The following is an 18,826-nucleotide window of genomic DNA, read 5'->3' as shown; positions in this document are numbered from 1 at the left end:
CAAACCTTGTCACCAACTATAAAAACCGTTTGACATCTGTGCTGGCCAATAATGGCTTTTCTACAAAATATTAACATGCTGTTTGTCCAGGGGGTCAAATACTTGTTTTTCCTCATCAGATGGTTATCAATTTTAATAAATTCATATGATGTGATTTTCTGGAATTTTCTTTGGCATTCTGTCTTTCACTGTTAGAATGTACATATGATTAAAATTGTAGATTTTTGCATTCTTTGTAAGTGGGCAAACCTGCAAAATCAGCAAGGGGTCAAATACTTATTTCCCCCACTGTATATATATATATGTATATATATATATATATGTGTGTGTGTGTGTGTGTGTGTGTGTGTGTGTGTATGTATGTGTGTGTGTGTGTGTGTGTGTGTGTGTGTGTGTGTGTATATATATGTATATATGTATGTATATAATGAATCATGTGCTGCCTGGTGGTATCGTCCAGGAGATGGGGCCAGAGTTCTCCACTGCTGCTTACTTTCCATCTCCCATGCTTTTTCATCCAGAGCTTTTAAGTCATATTGGTATTTTATACTATAGGAAGAACTATAGGTTCTTTCCTCTCAGATTCAGCACTAACTCTTAGAAACAAGATCATTCCAGAGCCAAAGGTGATGTGGATCTGAGAGGAACAAGCTTCTTGAGATGTTATCAGGGGTAAGACTGGTGCTTTAGCACTTTGCTTGCATGGCTTTATCTGTCTGTTTCGAGCCCAGCCTCACTTATTTTTGTCTGACCACGATGCACTTGGAGCTTCCATTTGTCATGATAAAACGGATTATAGGCTGGTGATGTGTGTGACAGTGGCGGCCTGAGCGAACAGGCTCTGTTTAATATGAGTAATGCCTTCTCGGAAAAAACAGGAACCATTGTGTTAGGTAGAGGTTTAGAGCGCTGCCAAAATCTCCCCCATGAACTCATCACCATGGTAACCGGGACATGTGGTGCATGGCAGGCGGGTATCAGCCGTGTTCTGCAATCATGGGCTCACCCTCTGTATATGTGCATACATTTTTTTTTACTCTTTAGGGGGGACACTTTCGAAGCCCAGAGGAGTAGTCGGACATCGCATTACATAGGGCATTTAAAAATATGAAACAAAAATCCCCTGTGTTTAATACTGAAGATTAAATTTGCAAGGTGTCAATTACAGTTTTTGTGACACAACGCTCTGGCTGATGAGTCAAAAGGAAGAAGCTGTGATGAGGTGTGATGTGATGGAGGACTGTGGAGGTCTGCTGTGAGAGGAGACGCTGCTGGTTTCGGTTATTGGGTTTTGATGGATGGTTTGTGAGCAGGCAGGTGTGCAGCTTCTCACCGAGCCCTGGCAGTGCAGCCATCGAGACAGGAAGAGATCCCAATGTGCTCAGGCTGAGTCAGGGAAGAGCTACCAAACTTTCAACTCTAATGCAGAAAGTTTTAGGTGCACTTATAGTATCCATAGTAACGTGTGCTGAGTGTCAGTGGTGTAAGCAGTACTCAGATCTTAGAAATACTTTGTTTCAATTAAAAGTCCTGCATTTGAATTTTACTTTACATAATATACTTAATGTACCAAAAGTAAAGTACTAATTATGCAGAATGAAATATGTATATTATATCACTGGATTATAATTATTGATGCAATAATGTGTTCATCACTTTAATGTTGCAACGGGTAAAGTCATTTGAATTACTTTATATACTGTTAGCTTTTACATTTCTCCCCTTATCTTAACCTATAATAATACATCTTCATTTATTTGTTGATTGTATTTGCATTATTAACCTGAATAATAGGTTAGGTGAAAAAAACAAAGGTTAACAAATAGCCTAAATGTTTAGAAGTAAAAAGTATATTTTCCTCTGAAATGTGGAACAGAAGTATAAAGCAGAAAATGGTAATACTCATGTAAAGTACAAGTACCTTAAAATTTGACTTGTGCAGTACTAGTTAATGTACTACTGAGTTTATTTAGATTCTTCATATATAATGACTATTTGGAGAAAAAGGCTTGGTTCCAGTGCTTTTTTTATTTTAGATTTTTTTTATGTGGCCTGAACATCTGCTGAGCCTCTGTGCCAAGTCCGAGGATTAGTGCATGTCCCCAGAACAGAGGATCATATTTGGCGGAGACTGTTGCCAATTACTGTTTACAGTTGCTGTACACTGAGTGGTCACTGTTATCTGCTTACACTCACATGTATGTCTAAAACACTGACTTCAACATAGCTTTTGATCCTCTAAATGGCATAGATAATATACTTCATCTAATGACTAATGTGTAAAAATATAGAAACTTTGTAATTTTCACACATTAAAACATCTTTGATTCTGAGAATTAACATATAATCCCCATCTGTATCTAATGTTAAGCTCAAATGTGAGAGTTCAGAGATTTGTGTTATACTGTGACAGTTCCAGTTCCTCATGAGTATCTAATATGCAAATTCCTTGTATAGAAGAAGCTAAATAAACCACCTAATAACTTCACTGTAATGTGCTCGATATTGAGTTTATATGTTTATGATGTTACAGCTTTGCATTGCAGGAAGAGCGACGCCAGCATGGAAAGTGGCAGTACTTCAGGTGCTGTATCTGAATTGTTTTGGCCGTAACTGGTGTTGGGAAAGTGTGTGCTTGCTTCAGATGGGACTCTTTCTTTTCACTGTTCACTTCTGTTTTTTGGTGAAGGGCTATGGGAAAAGTTGATACTCTTGAGAAAATGACATTTTTTTTCAGAGACTACATTGGATGGTTATTGACAGAATAAAATAAAAATTAAATAAATATGAATATTTTAGGAAAGCAGGTTTGAAACCACTGACCAGAAATATTACTGCGTCACACACCAGCCCAGCTGTGGTGGAGGTGCTGCCTATTCTCTGGGTGATGTGAAAACCTGAGTTTGCTCTTTTTGGCTTTTGTGTGGACATTCCACCAGTATTTCACACAGCAGTGCAAAAAACAAATGACACAATGTTCCCCAGAAATGGCTTGACAGACCTGTGTGAACTGATCTGAAAAGTGTGTGGAGGAAGGTAGAAAAGAAACTGAGAGCTGTGCCATGATGGTTCCTCCAGGTTGACTCTGCTCAGGATTGCACGTGTTCCCTAGAGGACAGAAACCCTGCACACGAAACTGCTTGTGAGGAATAGTTGAAGGGGTAAAGGAGAGGAGGGGATGTTATTTAGGGTTAGGATTAAAGGTGTGTGTGTGTGTGTGTGTGTGTGTGTGTGTGTGTGTGTGTGTGTGTGTGTGTGTGTGTGTGTGTGTGTGTGTGTGTGTGTGTGTGTGTGTGTGTGTGTGTGTGTGTGTGTGTGTGTGTGTGTGTGTGTGTGTGTGTGTGTGTGTGTGTGTGTGTGTGTGTGTGTGTGTGTGTGTGTGTGTGTGTGTGTGTGACACAGTTTATCAGAGGAAGCGTATGCTACGGTGTGTTTGGTTTTTATTGAAGTTTTTTGTTAACAGAGACAGAGAGTCCATTTTATTTCTTGTTTTTGGTTGTTTTGTTCATTTATTGTGGATATTTAAAATGTCTTCCAGTTCCAGTGTTTAATATTCTTTAGAAATAAAAGTTTATTGATCTTTGAAATGGTGTACCTGCATTATTATGCCATTATATTAGATGAAAATGGTCTCAGAACAACAATATTATTGTTTATCGCAATCATTTCTGGGACAATTTATTGTCCAGCAAAATTTGTTATCGTGACAGGCCTAGTTTTAATCAGATCAGTTCCTCACAGATCCTTCTTGACGCAGCGCCAGCAGGCTTCGCACCTCTTTGTTTTTGCATGTTCCTTGGCTTTCATGCAACCTCCACCCCCTGAAGATTGTGTGTCTGTGTGTGTGTGTGTATGTGTGTAGTTGTGAGAGGAGAAAGTCCTAAAAGACAAGTTGGATACCCATACCCTGCTCCTTCTCAAGCTACTAAGGTGAAAAGCATAAGAACGGGCTGTTCCTCATTCCCTCAGAAGAGATATCGCCTCTGCATGGCTGTCATGGAAAAGACTAAAGATAACCATTCACATGAGTTACACCTACTGGATAGTGTCAGTTGTAGTTTCAGATGTATCACCATGAAAGGCTACACGTCTCTGCCTTGGCCTCTGTCCACAAGGATTAGACTTGACTGCTCCACTCAGAGCTTATGTGAATTAAAAGTGCCCCTTTTAAAATCTGCTTGTGTTGAGTTTAATCCTTCTCTGTTGGTAAGAGAAACCGGGGGGCGGGGGGGGGGAATTATGTCCAGCTTTGACGACTGAAAATATGGCTGTGAATGCAAACCATTGGTTGAGACTATGGCTGTGGGATTCGCGTATAAAGTACGTAAGTACGTTTGCCCTTCTTTGGCATAACGGAGATCAGCGCAGTGTTGGTTTGTTGGTGCCCCTCCCTGTGGTCGAAGTCAAAGCCTGCAAAATGGTAGGTCCTTGTCAAAATACTGTAGAAGAAGCTCTGATGGAATTCCATACAACCGCGGTGTTTTCCCTTTTTTAACAGTTTTTCATGCAGATTTAAGTTCCTCTAATGTTATAGGTCACCCCAGTTCTTCTGCCTCCTCTAGCAGTTAGCACTTTGATGTGTGGGCTTTTAAAGAATCTTCTGACACGTATCGGAGCCACAAAGATGCAGATGCATTCTGCAGGTGCAGTAGCCACAAAAAGATAGAGGATTATTTCTGTTTCAAAGTGAACAGTCTACAAAATAAGGTCAAAAACAGCAGAACTTACAAGAAGAGAAATTACAGACCTACAATATAAAGGGCTGGAAATGACCGCTGATTGGCATCTAACCAAATTTTAAACACATTTGTAAGCGTGTTTGTAGTAATTTAGTTACTTCAGAGAATTTTGTTTTAGAAGAATAAGAATTGTTTTATATAGTTCTGTTTTTTTTAAATATATTTTCTTTCTGCTTTGTTCCTTTGTTCCAGTGTTGGTGTAGACCCGGATCAAGACGCGGGGCCATGTGGAGACAGCTTCCAGGTCTTACAGGGGGTGAGGATCTCATTCAGAACTAATTTATTATTCGCTTTAGGTCAACGCTAGCCTTGCTTTGCCAGACCTTCCTCCATAGCGCTGCGGAGGTGCATTCCGAAAAATGTGCTCTGGTTTATTGGCATTTCTTTAAACCAATCACAATCTTCACGGGTGCGGCTGAGCAGAGCCACAGTGCTGCTGTAAAATAGCCTCGGGAAGGAACTTGTTTTGGTGGAACATGTGTACGTTCAAAAGTAGTTTTAGTCGTGGAACAGAAAACTCCGATTGGACAGATAGTCTAGCTAGCTGTCTGGATTTACCCTGCAGAGATCTGAGGAGCAGTTAACCATAGTCCTCACAAATCCACCAGAGGTTAGAACGCCAACACAAAGAAAGAGGAAGGGGACGGACATCCGGCCAAAATGAGGGACATCCGGCAGAATTTCCGGAGGCAACGGAGCAATCCTGGAAGTGGAACATCGTGGATATAGACTAGGTCAGCGCTGCTCCCACCGCTGAAGCGGTTTTACTTCTGCAATATTATGTCGACGCGGAGCACAGTCAGCAAGTCCAAAGACATGGAAGTAGTTTGTCAGATACAAAATGACTCCTTGTCTGAGAGTGATTATAAAATGTTTAAATAATTGTGCTTTAAGATGAGAAGCAGAACAAAACTCAACCAAATTAACCAAATTTACTGGATAAGTATTACAGCTTGATTGCAACAATATTTAAATCTTTTTCACAGAGCAAATCTTGAATATGAAAACATGTTGATTTTTCCATGTCTTTCTCCAGGATGGCCCCCAGGCTGAAGGACAAAGTAAAACCAAACAGGAGAGTGCGTGGCTCTTCAGACTGTGGTACACCTTTGATCACAAGTATCCTTACTGTGCCCTGCTGTACAAAACCAAAGACAATATGTTTATCATTTGCTTTAAAGGTAATTCATTGTTTGAACTGGCGCATGGGATGATTGTCCAGGGCCTATTTTCCCTTTGTACACTGTACAACCCATCAAAGTCACAATCACAACCGGTGTCTTTATTGGATCATCCTGGATTATGGGATCACAATAATATACATGAATCCATCAAATTTGTTGTCCCTGCTCAGACTGGCTGCAAAAACAGACTCAAGTAAATTTGTTTAGAAGGAGGGAGGATGTGCTCTCCTCCCTCCTTCCCTCTCTCCGGAACAACTGCCTTCCTAGGTGGCTGATTGTGTACCTGCTTTTGAGCCGAGCAGCGGCGTTTTACAGCGGACATTTTCTCCCTGGTGACATGTGCTAGACGCAGCTGAGGCAAGCAGAGTGGATTTCTCTCTAGTCCCAGCGCTGCAGAGGCTGAGGTAAACCTACATGACACAGGGACTTTAGTGACTTTATTTCTGGGTTGCCAACTGTGCAGTGGACTGCTGATTTCAACAACCGAGGTAGATTTTTGTTCAAACATACATGTTCTGACAGGGAGCAGACAGCCTCTCTGCCCAAAACAGGCACCAGTGATTCGACCAGTAGTTGAACAGGGCATTGGGTTTCCCAGAATGCAATACAGCCTGACTAATTACAAACAAGAGCACTCTCTGCTGCACTGCTGCAAAGCATCACAAAATGACTTTAGCCTTTAGCTGCTCACAGAATCCCATAAAGATTTAAACTCCAAATATATCCTGCTGGAAGACATTATGCAACTATTTGTATGGTTAGTTACTGCAGGAGGAGAACTTCTTAAGGGAAATGACTGACTGCTCGGTCTGTTTTATTCAAAGTCGACTGCTAGACTAAGCTGGAATTAGCTTCAAAACTGTGTTTTATCCGTTATTTTGGTACCACTTTTATATAAAGGCTCTATAAACTGTAACTAATGGATTTAATAATGGTTAATAATTGATTTACTAATGCTTAATAGATCAGTTATAAGCCTTTCAAATAAGAGCAACATTTGGGTTGCTAGGTTGTTTTAGAACCGTTTTTCCCAACCTAATAATAATTACAATACTGCATTTTATTTATATAGTGCTTTTTGCAACACTCAAAGACATTTTACAGAGTTTTTAAAAGAAGACACACATACTATGAAAATTCACACACTAAAATACACACATTAATAAAACATAAAAACCTACCTAGCAACCCAAGTTCTTATTAATGGCTTATAACCAGGGCCAAACAGAATCTGCAGATGCAGAATTCTGCAGAATTTTCTGCTGATTTTTTTTGTAGATTATCTGCAGATCTTTTTTTTTTTTTTTTTTTTTGTATTTTATTAATGTTCAGAATTTTGCATACACCTATTTCAATTTTTCAGATTCTATCTGCAGATCTTAAATTAATTAAAAAAAATTGAAATAAAACTGAGAATGTTAACACATCTACACCCCAAGTAGAAAATCGGTCCGCTAAATTCCTCTGATTTTTATTGTGGATCACTGCTGAAAACTGTAAAAATAAAAAAGATCTGCAGATTCCGTTTGGGTCTGCTGATAACTGATCTTTAAAGCATACATGATTTATTAACCTTTTTAATAAAGCATTATTTTAAAGCTTGTACATCATTTATCAGGGATGTCCTATTAGAAGTGGTACAGCATTGGGATATTAACTATACTCACACTTGAACCAGCCTTTGCAGTCTTGTTGAGCTCTTTGGGTCATTGTCCCTTAATAACTGCTCAGTTACCTGAAGCCCATTCTGACACACAGCGGCCCGCCTCTCACCTCCACTCTGCCCGCCTACTGTGGGCCGCTGGCGAGCTGTCTGACCAGCCCCCAGGCATATGAGGTGAGTGTCCACATGCACTAAAATAACAGTATGCACACAGCAAATACACAGTGACACTTCTACATGACCAGTGATCTGTGAAAAATGCAGATTCACACTGTAGAAAATATTTTCACTGCATGTTATCCAGTCAGAGTGCAGCAAACCCCCACCTCATTCTAAGGCCCATGAAGTGGGGGGGGTCACCCGAAAGAAGCAGACTGGAAGCTGGAAACGTGCAAAAAACGGTGGTGTTGATTAACAAAACAATAAAAAAATACTCCAGCAAAGGGCACAAAACCCTGAGAAATACAACAACTTTAAACTGAGGCAGAATAACATTAAACAAACAACACGGCAACCTCACAAGCAAGTCACCAAGTCCTTTCTATCTTGCCTTCTCCTGAAGCTCTTTTAACTCCGCCTCACCTAATTGGACCCTACCACTCTATATATGGGCGCCTGCTCTACCAGGTGAGCTACCCAGGCGCCCCTGACTGGCATGTCTGATCACAACATGATTTGAACATAAAGGAAGTTGACAAAAAAGCGTTTTCCAACTCCCCGTCAATCCAAACCCTATGTACTAACCATCCCAAAACGTGATCTTCCAACTCTGGAGAGTGAACTAAATAAAATACAGTGGGATAAAGTTATGGATAAAGATAATGTACATGATTGTTGTGAAGAACGTATGAATATAGTGGAAGAGATTTTTGGGAAGTTAATAAAAAAAACAAAAACAACTGGAAATCGTCCTTACCTTGGGTAAATGACTCAATTCAAAAACGTATGAAACAAAGGGGGCTCTAGCTCTACGAACTGCGATTAGAAGCTTCTCAAATAATGACATGGCTGTATACAAAAGTCTAAGAAATCGTGTTACTAAAGAATTAAGAAATGCATAAGCTGCAAATTATATCTCAGTAATCACAGAGGCCAGAGGAAACTGTTCTGCATTGCGGAAGCAAATAAATAGTATAGCAAAACATTGATCAATTGCAAATGCTCTCTGTGAATACTGAAGGTTCTTCTCTCAGGAAAACCGTAATAGCATCAAAATATTCTCAGTGCCTGCCAGTAACACACAAAGCACAACACTTCAGCAAGAGGAAAAAATGGACAGTTGAGAAGCCTTTTTGCATTACAAAAGGCCCTTTTCAGTGCCACCTCAATGATGATCACTGTTCTGAAAGACACTACGCTCTGATATTTTAAACACAGAAACACCCACTGACCGCGCAGTCACACTATGGCCAATTCCCCTTTTCATTTTTGTGAAATACTTTGACTTGGAGGCTTTTGGCTACTATACTCTCCTTTCACAGTAACCCAAAAAGCCTTGCAAGGTCGGGTTATAAAATCTAAATTGTATTTCTTTACTGCAAAGTAGACCTACTGTAGATTGTCTGTCATTTAAATGTTGTTCTGTCCTCAGCTCTGGATCCATTTATGTTTTCCTCTCCTGGTTTGTTGCTGTTGGTTTGCCAGCTGCCTGCCAGGCGCGCCATGAATTTAGGTGGTTGTTCATATAATCAGGACCGTCCAGGGCTCTGTGGTGCCAAGTGGGGAGAGGCAGGATTAAATAAAGCTCCTTGCATGGTTTCCTCTTCGGTCATGGATATAATGAAATGGGGAGGGAATTAAATGTTTCACAAACTGGATAACTTTGGTTTCCATTAACCCCAAATTGTATAACATTTAAAATGTGGTTGTAGAATATACTTTTCAGGCTTGAAAGCTTTGAAAAGTAACTAAACCGAACCCTAAATGTAACTATAAATGTAACATTGTGTGCTATAAATGAAAGGACCAAAGGCTTTGAAAAGACTCCCTAAAGGAGGGAGGATAACGCCTGTGCCACAAACTGCTGTTGCTGCTGCCAGCCCTATCTTTCTACGTTGAGTTTGTCCTGCATATATTTCATAATAAAAGCCAATTGTTAAGAAATTAAGGGATATTGTCCACATAAACGCTAGAAGGCTAAAGTGTTTGTTTTTTCATGTCTGTGACATATTCTGCATATGGTTGTCAAAAGATCATTTTCACTGTCTCTTTTAGCTGTGAATTGCGCGTCACACAGAAAGAATAGAGACCTTGAATCTGTAGATGTACCGCAGCCGACCTATAGAAAAGTCACGCTGCTCATGTGGGCTGTGTGGCTGCTCCAAGCTGTTAACATGTTGTAATGTAGAGTATTGATAGCTGCACAATGGTGTATGTGGGATCAACTCAAAATAAACTACAGTGCCCACATTCATTGTAATACAATCACACGTTATACATTAGCATTTGATATTCATTTATAATGAATCTAAATATGTTTATTTTTACTTCTGCAGTTAACATTTGTGTCACTATTTAAAATAAATAAATAAATAAAAAAAAGGCACCATACCCTTTTTAACTACATGAGGACTTCCCCCCCATTTCCTCTTCTGGATAATTGTTGGAGAGAAGGGATTATGTAATTTCTTTCTTTCTTTTTTCCCCCCGGTCCTTTCATTTGATTCATCCCTGTTGACCCGACGTTGAATCATCCTGTTCCCCCCCGGGGACATGGGCAGACTATTGATTGTCAGCCAGTCAATTAGAGCTGGGAGAACCTCATGCTACAATTTTAGAGCTATTCAGTACTTACCCAGCATGCAATTTGTGCTTTTAAATTGGGTGTCTCATTTTTCTAACAATTCAAGTCCATTTCACAACTGGCAGCACATATACTCGTTCACTGTAGGGTTGGTGTGCCTGTTCTAGTGCAGCCTGTGGTTTCCTATGGTTTTTGGTTTGGTTTCAGCTTCACTTAACCGTTGTATGGTGTTCAGGTCTGTGTGACCTGTTTTCAATGTTTGCTATTTATTATTTCTTCTAACTCAAACTCATTGGCCTTGGCTCATTTTCTGTGAAGAAATAACTTCTTTTCAATGACTGCACACAGTACCCCCCACCCGACACATAACTATTACATATGAGGTGTTCGGGTCTACTGGACCTAATTGTGTAATAATTGTAGGTGCTATGAAATGGAACTGTGTCCTCATCCTAACTGGGCCTGCTGTGTGCGTCTGTGTGTGTCTGTCTGTGTGCGTGTCTGAGTGTAGGTGACTGTGTGTGGGAATGTTGTCTTTCTGCACCTGCTATTCCCACACAAAGTTACAAACTTTTTACATTTCAAGCAATTTCACCTATTCTTAATAAGTTCTAAGAAATAAGCACCAATAATAATCAAAAATCTTGTTTCTAATTTTTTTTTTTACCTTTTTTATAAAACGAAAATGATCATAAATGTGATCTCACAGGGGTAAATGGTAAATATGAACCATAAATTATGTATATATCAATGGTAATTGAGCTAAAGTAAATATCTGTTAAGTTTTTTTTACATAAATTGTTATGGCTGTATTGATTTAAAAGCCTTATAATGTGGTGGGTCCACCAGACCCGGGAACATTAGCTGTGTAACAAAAACATGAACACCACACAAGGGTTAAATCCAGTTGCTGCAGTACAGGCTACTAAGTGAACGTCTCCTTTCTTCCCTTCTGTAACTCCACAGTGTTCCTTATGAGCCTTTGCACTGTTGATGTCAGTCTGTCCACCTGTTCACACCACACTGTGTGTGTGTGTGTGTGTGTGTGTGTGTGTGTGTGTGTGTGTGTGTGTGTGTGTGTGTGTGTGTGTGTGTGTGTGTGTGTGTGTGTGTGTGTGACTCCCCCATGTTCTCCATCCCTTCCCTCATGTTCCACTGTGAATGTGTTTTCAGAACCACGAGCAGCTGAGGGACCACGACTCTGACTTCCGTAACGACAGCGACCTGACGTTCACCTTCGGCGACACTGCCATCACAGCCAACGGGGCGTCGGGCGGTGGCGCCGACGCAGCCGGAGGCTCGGGCTGGAGCGCCAACGGCAAAAGGAGCGGCAGCACCTCCGAGGAGGCGCTGGAGCGCGAGCTGGACTCCCGCGAGCAGGAGCTGCTGAGCCGCGGCACGCGCCTGGTTTTCCCTATCGAGGATCACATCTGACCCTCGCCCTCCTTTTGCCTGCACCGCCAACCTCCCTGACCTGACCCCCAGACCGCCTCGCCCTTAGACCCCCACCAACACATCTTGCGGGCAGAACGTCCAGTCCTTCAGAGATAAGACCGAGAGGACATGTGGGAGTAGATAAGAGGGGGAGGATTCCCTCCAGGCCCGGGAGCAGAGCTCAAGGAGCATTTCATCCTCATTACACAGCTGGAGTTTTTTTTTTTTTTTTTCTCCAGAAGACATGTGTCCTCTAGAGCGTCAGGAGATCGTGCTGTTATACTGCGATTTTACTGATGGTTTCTGAAACAAGAGGGACCCCTTTATGCAGGATGTGAGGACAAAATAAAATATCCACATGCGAGATTCAGTCTGCATTTTTGAAAATGTTTAGCTGGAGTGGAAAAGAAGAAGAGAAAACCACCACACTGCTGAGAAAATGCTAAGTGGCTTCTCTGCAGTCACACCCCATCTACATATAGATGCAGAAATGAGGCCACACTAACCAAACTTGAATAGTTTATAGATCAGACCGAGTTCTCTGGCATATTTGTACCATTCATCTGAAGCTGCTAATAGACCAGTGTTTGGTATGTTTGTGAGGATGTCCTTTGTTTCACACAAACCTATCTGTGTGGATGAGACTGTGGCATGTGAGAGAGAGGGCCAGTGGATGTGTTCCCCTCTCAGCCTACACAGCCTGTCATGGGCAAAGTAACAGGGGTGAAGAATGTGAGCATGTAAATGGCTACAATGCAGAGCTTTGTTCCTCTCTAGTGGGACAGCTTCTTTCAGTGCATTACATCCCATGATTGTTACAAATGTGTATCAAGTCTTTGAACTGGATCTTTTTCTGTGTGCTGGGCTGGTTTTCATAACAATAACACAAACATGGAACGCAAGGGTTTTGATGCTAATTGTATTGTTTCTTATGAGATAATGCTGATTTTCTAAAACTGTAAAAACAGACATGAGATGTGCCCTCTGAGCAATTTCAGCACTGTGAAATAAAGCGCAGGTCTTCATCATAATTTGGAATGCTTTGCAAAAATTCTACATTGCCTACTGATTTAAAAAATATTTAAAATGATCAGATGCATCCATTTTATTAATAGTTATTTTCAGTATCAATAAATCTGAGGATTTTCTCGGTAATCGATTAGTTGTTCCGCCCCCCTTTTCCTAGAGGGGTAGGGGTGGGGGACAGGGGATGTTTAGGGCGTGATAGCAGGTCAACAGTAGATTCCACATAGAAGTGGTATATAGCATCTGAAAGCTGGGGACCTGAGGATTAATGCAGCTCAGCACTGTGTCAAGTATTTCTAGTTATTAATCGGATATAAATATTAATTAAATTGTGAAAGTGTATAAGAGCTTAGTAGAGTTCATGATGGCCATTCTCATGCTTACTTATGTCTCATAAGTTGTTGCAGCAGTTTTTGGGTTAATAATTATTTGTTACACAGAGTTGGTGCACAATTTAACCATTTTGTACCATTCTAAGTATTGATAAAAAAGTGTCAGAAATCCCTCCAAAATACCACATTAGTGGTATTTCGTTTCTGCAAGAATTGCATTTTTTAGGCCATTGGATGGGGAGCACTTCTGTTCTGGAAACTGCTTGGAAACCCCCTTATGGTCAGAATACCTAGGAAAGCCATACATCCCCTGAATGCCCTAGGTCTGTAGTTTGTGGTTGTAAAGTTTCATGAGGCTGTGAGTATCCAAGAGGTCACGACACAACATTATATACAGTGACACAAGTTTCAGAAAATGGCCTCACTAAATGGCATCACACATGAATACCAGTTGTATTAATGTGTGATAATGTTAGTCCCCACCCCAGCCTCTCATTGAATCCATGAGTCTCATCTTTCCAGTCACACCCAATGTATGCAATTCAAAGATGCAGATTCCAGTATTCAAAAATATTCACATACACCATTTTAGAATAGGCGAAAATACCACATTTATACTGCATGAGAAAACCTGCATGGTTATTGCCCAAACTGCATGGGTTTAGCATAAAGTGGACATGTCTGTAAAGGAGAGACTCGTGGGTACCCATAGAACCTGTTTTCATTCACATATTTTTTTATTTTTAACCCTTGTGTTGTCTTCCCGTTGACCATGCAGCTTTTTTTTTCTGGGTCAAGATTTTAAATTAAGTGGCCGGGTTGCTCAGCAGGTAGAGCAGGCGCACATAAACATAGAGGTTTATGCCTCGACACAGAGGTCCAGGGTTCGAGTCCAACCTGTGATGACTTCCTGCATGTCTTCCCCCCACCCTCTCTCTCCCCTTTCTCACCTAGCTGTCCTATCCTAACTTTTCTTTTCAACGTTTTTTTGAAACTTTTGTGGCTTTTCACCTTATTTTGTCACTTTTCCTGATGTTTTTTGTAACTTTTTTTTTTTTTTTTTTTTGCGCTTTTTTGAAGTTTTTGTTCTGTCAATTTTTGTCTTCAAATGCAAAAAAATTGGATAAAACACCCAAATTCAATGAAAGTAGTGTACTGATCATTTATTTAACTTGTGAAGAGCGTTGTACGGAACCATGCACGTTACTATTTTTGACTATTTGGTTTAAAGAAACCATAACTTCTGATATAGAAACTTTTTGAAAATGGGTCAAATTTGACCCGAGGACAACGGGAGGGTTAAAGATTATTTTTGGGGGCTTTTCCCTTTATTTGATAGTGACAGTGGATAGACAGGAAAGGGAGGAGATTAAGGGGGGATGACATGTAGCAAAGGGCCGCAGGTTGGATTTGAACCCTAGGACTCAGCAAAGGACTCAGCCTACATGGGGCGCTCGCTATACTGGGTGAGCTAGAGGCCGCCCCTTTCATTCAGATATCTTGAGGTGAGCGGTAAAGGGACCTATTTAAAAATGACCATGCCAGTTTTCCCCCAAAATGTAGCCTAACTTTGGAGCATTATTTAGCCACCTTCCTGACAAGCTATACTCCATCATTAATAAGATGCATCTGACAACTTTAAACTCAAGTGTTCAAACTTTCAGACAAGTACGACTTAACAAGAAGAGCAGCCATTGATACAAAACACTGACCAGCGGAGAATGATAAAGAAAGAATGAACAGAACCTCACCGAGCAGTACTCACCCTTTACCTGCATCAGCAGTGTTTAAAAATGGTGTCTATGTGGCTGTTTACCTTATGTATTAACCTCAAAAATCTGTTGATATTATTAGCACTTAAACAGAATGATAAGATGAGTTGGTCTCATGAATCACCAGTACACAGGTCATTGATGGGATTTTTGGTATTAGTCTTTGTAATAATCTAGTGTTCATAGCTGTATTATCAACGGACATAGATTTCTAATTTGTGCTGTCCTATTCTTGTTTAAAGCCTTTTTTTTTAAAGACTACATTCTTATTTGTCAGCATACATTTTAATTTTGCAAACATAAGTCCTTTAGACTGACTTTGTAGAACATGATGCAATGCTTTTAAACGTCTTTTGTGTATGATTATGTCAAAGCAATAGTTTTGGGGAATTTATTTTTCTGGAGGAGAGTTACATAATAAATGAAATACCTTTTCTCATATCTGTAAAATATCTCATATGAAGCTATAGCCTACAGCCAGTTATGTTAGCTTAGCACAAAGACTTGAAACAGAAAGGAAACAGCTAGCCTTAAAAAGATTAAGGGATATATGATACTTTAAAGGTGGATTTTGTTACCTTCCAGCTGAGCCAGGTTGCTAGCTGTAGCTTTACATTTACTGTACAGCCAGTTAGCTTAGCTTAGTACAAAGACTTGAAACAAAAGGGAAACAGCTAGCCTAGTTCAGTCCAAAGGTAACAAATGCCTTCTACCAGAGCCTATAAAGCTAGCTAATTATCACATTACAGTAAAATTAGATGGGATTTTTAGATTAGATCTTGTGTTCACGGCAAGTGTGACATCCAGTGCAGCTTACACTATACAGTATGATGACATCATTTCACCTGTGGCTAATGAGATAAGTGATATCAAGGCTCCTCTTCAACATGCAAATCCTCAATACAGACCGTACGGAAGAGGATCAGGGCCACGTGTGAAAAGTGTTTTTGAGTTCTGAGTTTAAACTCAGAATTCTGACTTAAAAAACAAACGAAAAAACAACTCAGAATTCTCTGAATTAAAACTCGGGATTCTGACTTTAAACTCAGAACTCAAGTAGCCTACATTTTTCACACGTGGCCCTGATCCTCTTCCGTATGACAGTGACCCACTGCATGAGTCTCTCTCTGGCATTTGACTACAGAACACGGAACCTATTGTTATCCTACAGGTTGATTAGCATCGCTCCATGTGAATTATAAAATATTTATACTGCATCAATTAATCTTATGTGACCTTGTTATTACATTTCCTCACCGTTTTGCGTGAACCCTTCCTCCTGCGCAGCATGATTAAGAGGGAAAATATTTGGTCATATTTCCCTTTCCTCAAGATGTTATATTTAGCTTTTATCTAATAAATATAAATAGAAGCGTATTAGCTGTGAGACTTTTCTGGGTTAACAGAAGCGTACCCAGGCCCATAAGGCTGGTGCTCTGGGAGTACTAGGAGGAGTTTTTTTTGTTCTTTCATTTTTCCGGAACTTGACACATTTTGTGTTCCCTTTTAACTACGTCTAGACATCCGTACCGCTCCCCGTTTTAAATTCACCACACAGCACGTGTCGTCTTTTGTTTTCTACTTGGACGGCACTGCACACACTGGCTGCTGCCTTTATGTGTGAGTACACAAGGGCAGGCCCCACGCAAGTTTTCATGGCTCATTGGGGACCTCCAAAGAGGAAATGAATTTAGTTACGTAAGCTGTTGCCAAGCTGTATACACTTAACCATGGCTACTTAAATTCTAGCTGGAGTGAGAAGTAATGTGGAGCTGTGCTCTCTGTCTAACATCTCCTTTCACAGTCTGGTGATAGCGATATTCGCCATTTTGTCTCAACAAACCATTGCTGTTATAATTGGACTGATGCTTACACCATCTCTTCTGTGATATTGACACATCTTCAAGATACAATATAACTTACAGCAGATATGTTGTCTCCAAAAATCAGACAGAACTGTGATTTTTGATCATGTCTGTTAAGAATGTCCTTTTCATTCTGGCTATATCTATTAACGAAAAAGAAAAAAGACGGACCAAGTACTCTCATTTGTCGCCACGGGCAGGAGACAGTTTTTCCTCGAGACGTAGTAGCACCTTATGGACAGCAACATCATGGACGACCTAACTGGTGGCTGCAGGAAAATAAACGAGCAGAGTTTGGCACTTTACCTCAAGCAGAGGACACTCGTGGGACTCTTATATAACCTTCATGTGCACTCCTATCTCCAGACTGTTGTGCTGTCAGTTGTCTTGCTGGCTATATTTACATGCTCTCTGTGTACCTGAGAAATATGAGATGTAGCTCAAATGTGACTATGTGCACCTGTTGTTTTTAGTAGCAACTGGCTGCCTGGTTCTACCATACCATGGTTTGCATGTCAACATGTTAATAAAAATTGTCAAACTTGTGTTCATTTTGGTCTAAGAAGCACTCAAAGGCAGTTTGCATTCTTTAGGGTTAACTGACATGCATTTGTGCTCACCTGTAACTTGAAAAATGTTTACGTTACACATATCCTGCATTGTCATAAAAGTTGAATACGTTTTCATTATAGCTTCTTTCCGACCAAGTAGTTACAGGAACGTAGTTATAGGAACAGTCCACTTCTAAACAGTTCTACTAACTACTCTTCCCCCAAAACCGGTTTTGCCATTTGCATTCACACTGGCCAAGTGGCCATAGGAACTGACCTTTTATTATAACACAGCCAACCACCACTATGCGGAAAAGGGAAAAGACCCTGCCCTGTAGTAGGAGCTGAAAGAGTTACAGGAACTGTGGCCAAAGGAACTTAAAAATCCCCAAATTGGTCCAGTCGGAACACAAGAAAAAAATGGTTCTAGGAACGTTGTGTTCTAGGAACTGCAAAAATCCCTCCGGTCGGAAAGCGGCTATAGATATATTTAACAAAAAAAAATTACTTTTTAAAAGAGACCGCTATATTCCATAATTTGCGCCTATTGTTAACTTTTAATGCCACCAAGACAATTCAGATGTCAAATGATGTCGTCATAGAGGTAAATGTTCTATTTGATATATTTTAGTTATTGATATTTGAATTCTATTCGCATAGGCATCTATTGTATTTATAGCTCAGCCGGTATGCAAACTCCATTCAAATTTCAAAATATACAATAATGCACACTGATCAACTGTGAGCACACACATTATAATGCCATGTGCAGTTATATACCGTAACGTCTGAAGGCTCTCAGTCATCCAGGTCATAGTTATCCCACAAAGGGTTAAACTCCAGGGCAACTGGACTTGGTTAAAGGTGCTTCCAAAGACGTTTTGTCTCTCATCCGAGAGACTTCTTCAGTTCGGACATGAGAGACGAAACGTCTTCGGAGCACCTTCCACTAAATCCAGTCCAGCCCTTGAGTTTAATCCTTCCCGGGTTATATACTGTAACACATTTAAGTCTGATGCAGATTTGTTTTAAAGCTCCCATACACTCCTACTGAATGACTCCACCAATACATTAAGGGGAATATGTTTTCATGGGATTAGAAAGTCATCCAAAAATCATGCCAATCAGCATCAAAGTGCACAGTAATGACACACATTTCCCTCCTCTGTAGTTTTTACCAACTCTTTATTGAGGTCAGTTTAAATAATAATATGTCTTTCTTCGACAAGAGAACATCTTCAGGCATTCCAACCTATAGAAACAATAATTACAGAACCAACTTCTAAAGTTGAACACGTGGATGCTGGTAAACTTTTGACCCCTTTCTCTCAACATCCTTAGCCGGAGGGATGTCGCAGCATTTTACAATATTTAAGACAAAAACTATAAACGGTAAGAACGATACACAATATGAATCAGTACCGTCTGTTGCGTTTGTGAAAACCTGCAAAAAGTTCATTGGCAGAGGACGCAGGCAGCTCTCCAAGACACGTTTGTGGGATATTACAACATTTCAC

At 40.4% G+C, this 18,826-nt stretch overlaps 1 protein-coding gene across 2 annotated transcripts in view; it reads left to right on the top strand.

Moving 5' to 3' along the window:
* Nucleotides 1-12,853, top strand: part of slc9a7 (solute carrier family 9 member 7) — a 29,803-nt gene extending 16,950 nt beyond the window's left edge. Inside the window, exons 13-17 of one of the 2 annotated variants that reach the window (XM_028588029.1) lie at nucleotides 2,534-2,584; nucleotides 4,932-4,995; nucleotides 5,776-5,858; nucleotides 7,655-7,760; nucleotides 11,503-12,853. In XM_028588029.1, the coding sequence (XP_028443830.1) occupies nucleotides 2,534-2,584; nucleotides 4,932-4,995; nucleotides 5,776-5,858; nucleotides 7,655-7,760; nucleotides 11,503-11,763 (565 nt within the window). In that variant the 3' untranslated portion in view covers nucleotides 11,764-12,853. The remainder of the gene's footprint in view (nucleotides 1-2,533; nucleotides 2,585-4,931; nucleotides 4,996-5,775; nucleotides 5,859-7,654; nucleotides 7,761-11,502) is intronic. The other variant, XM_028588031.1, reaches the window with a different exon arrangement.
* Nucleotides 12,854-18,826: the final 5,973 nt, after the last annotated feature.

Source organism: Perca flavescens, chromosome 9, assembly GCF_004354835.1.
Source record: "Perca flavescens isolate YP-PL-M2 chromosome 9, PFLA_1.0, whole genome shotgun sequence".
NCBI classification, from domain to species: Eukaryota; Metazoa; Chordata; class Actinopteri; order Perciformes; family Percidae; genus Perca; species Perca flavescens.
This window is presented reverse-complemented; position numbering and strand designations above follow the sequence as displayed.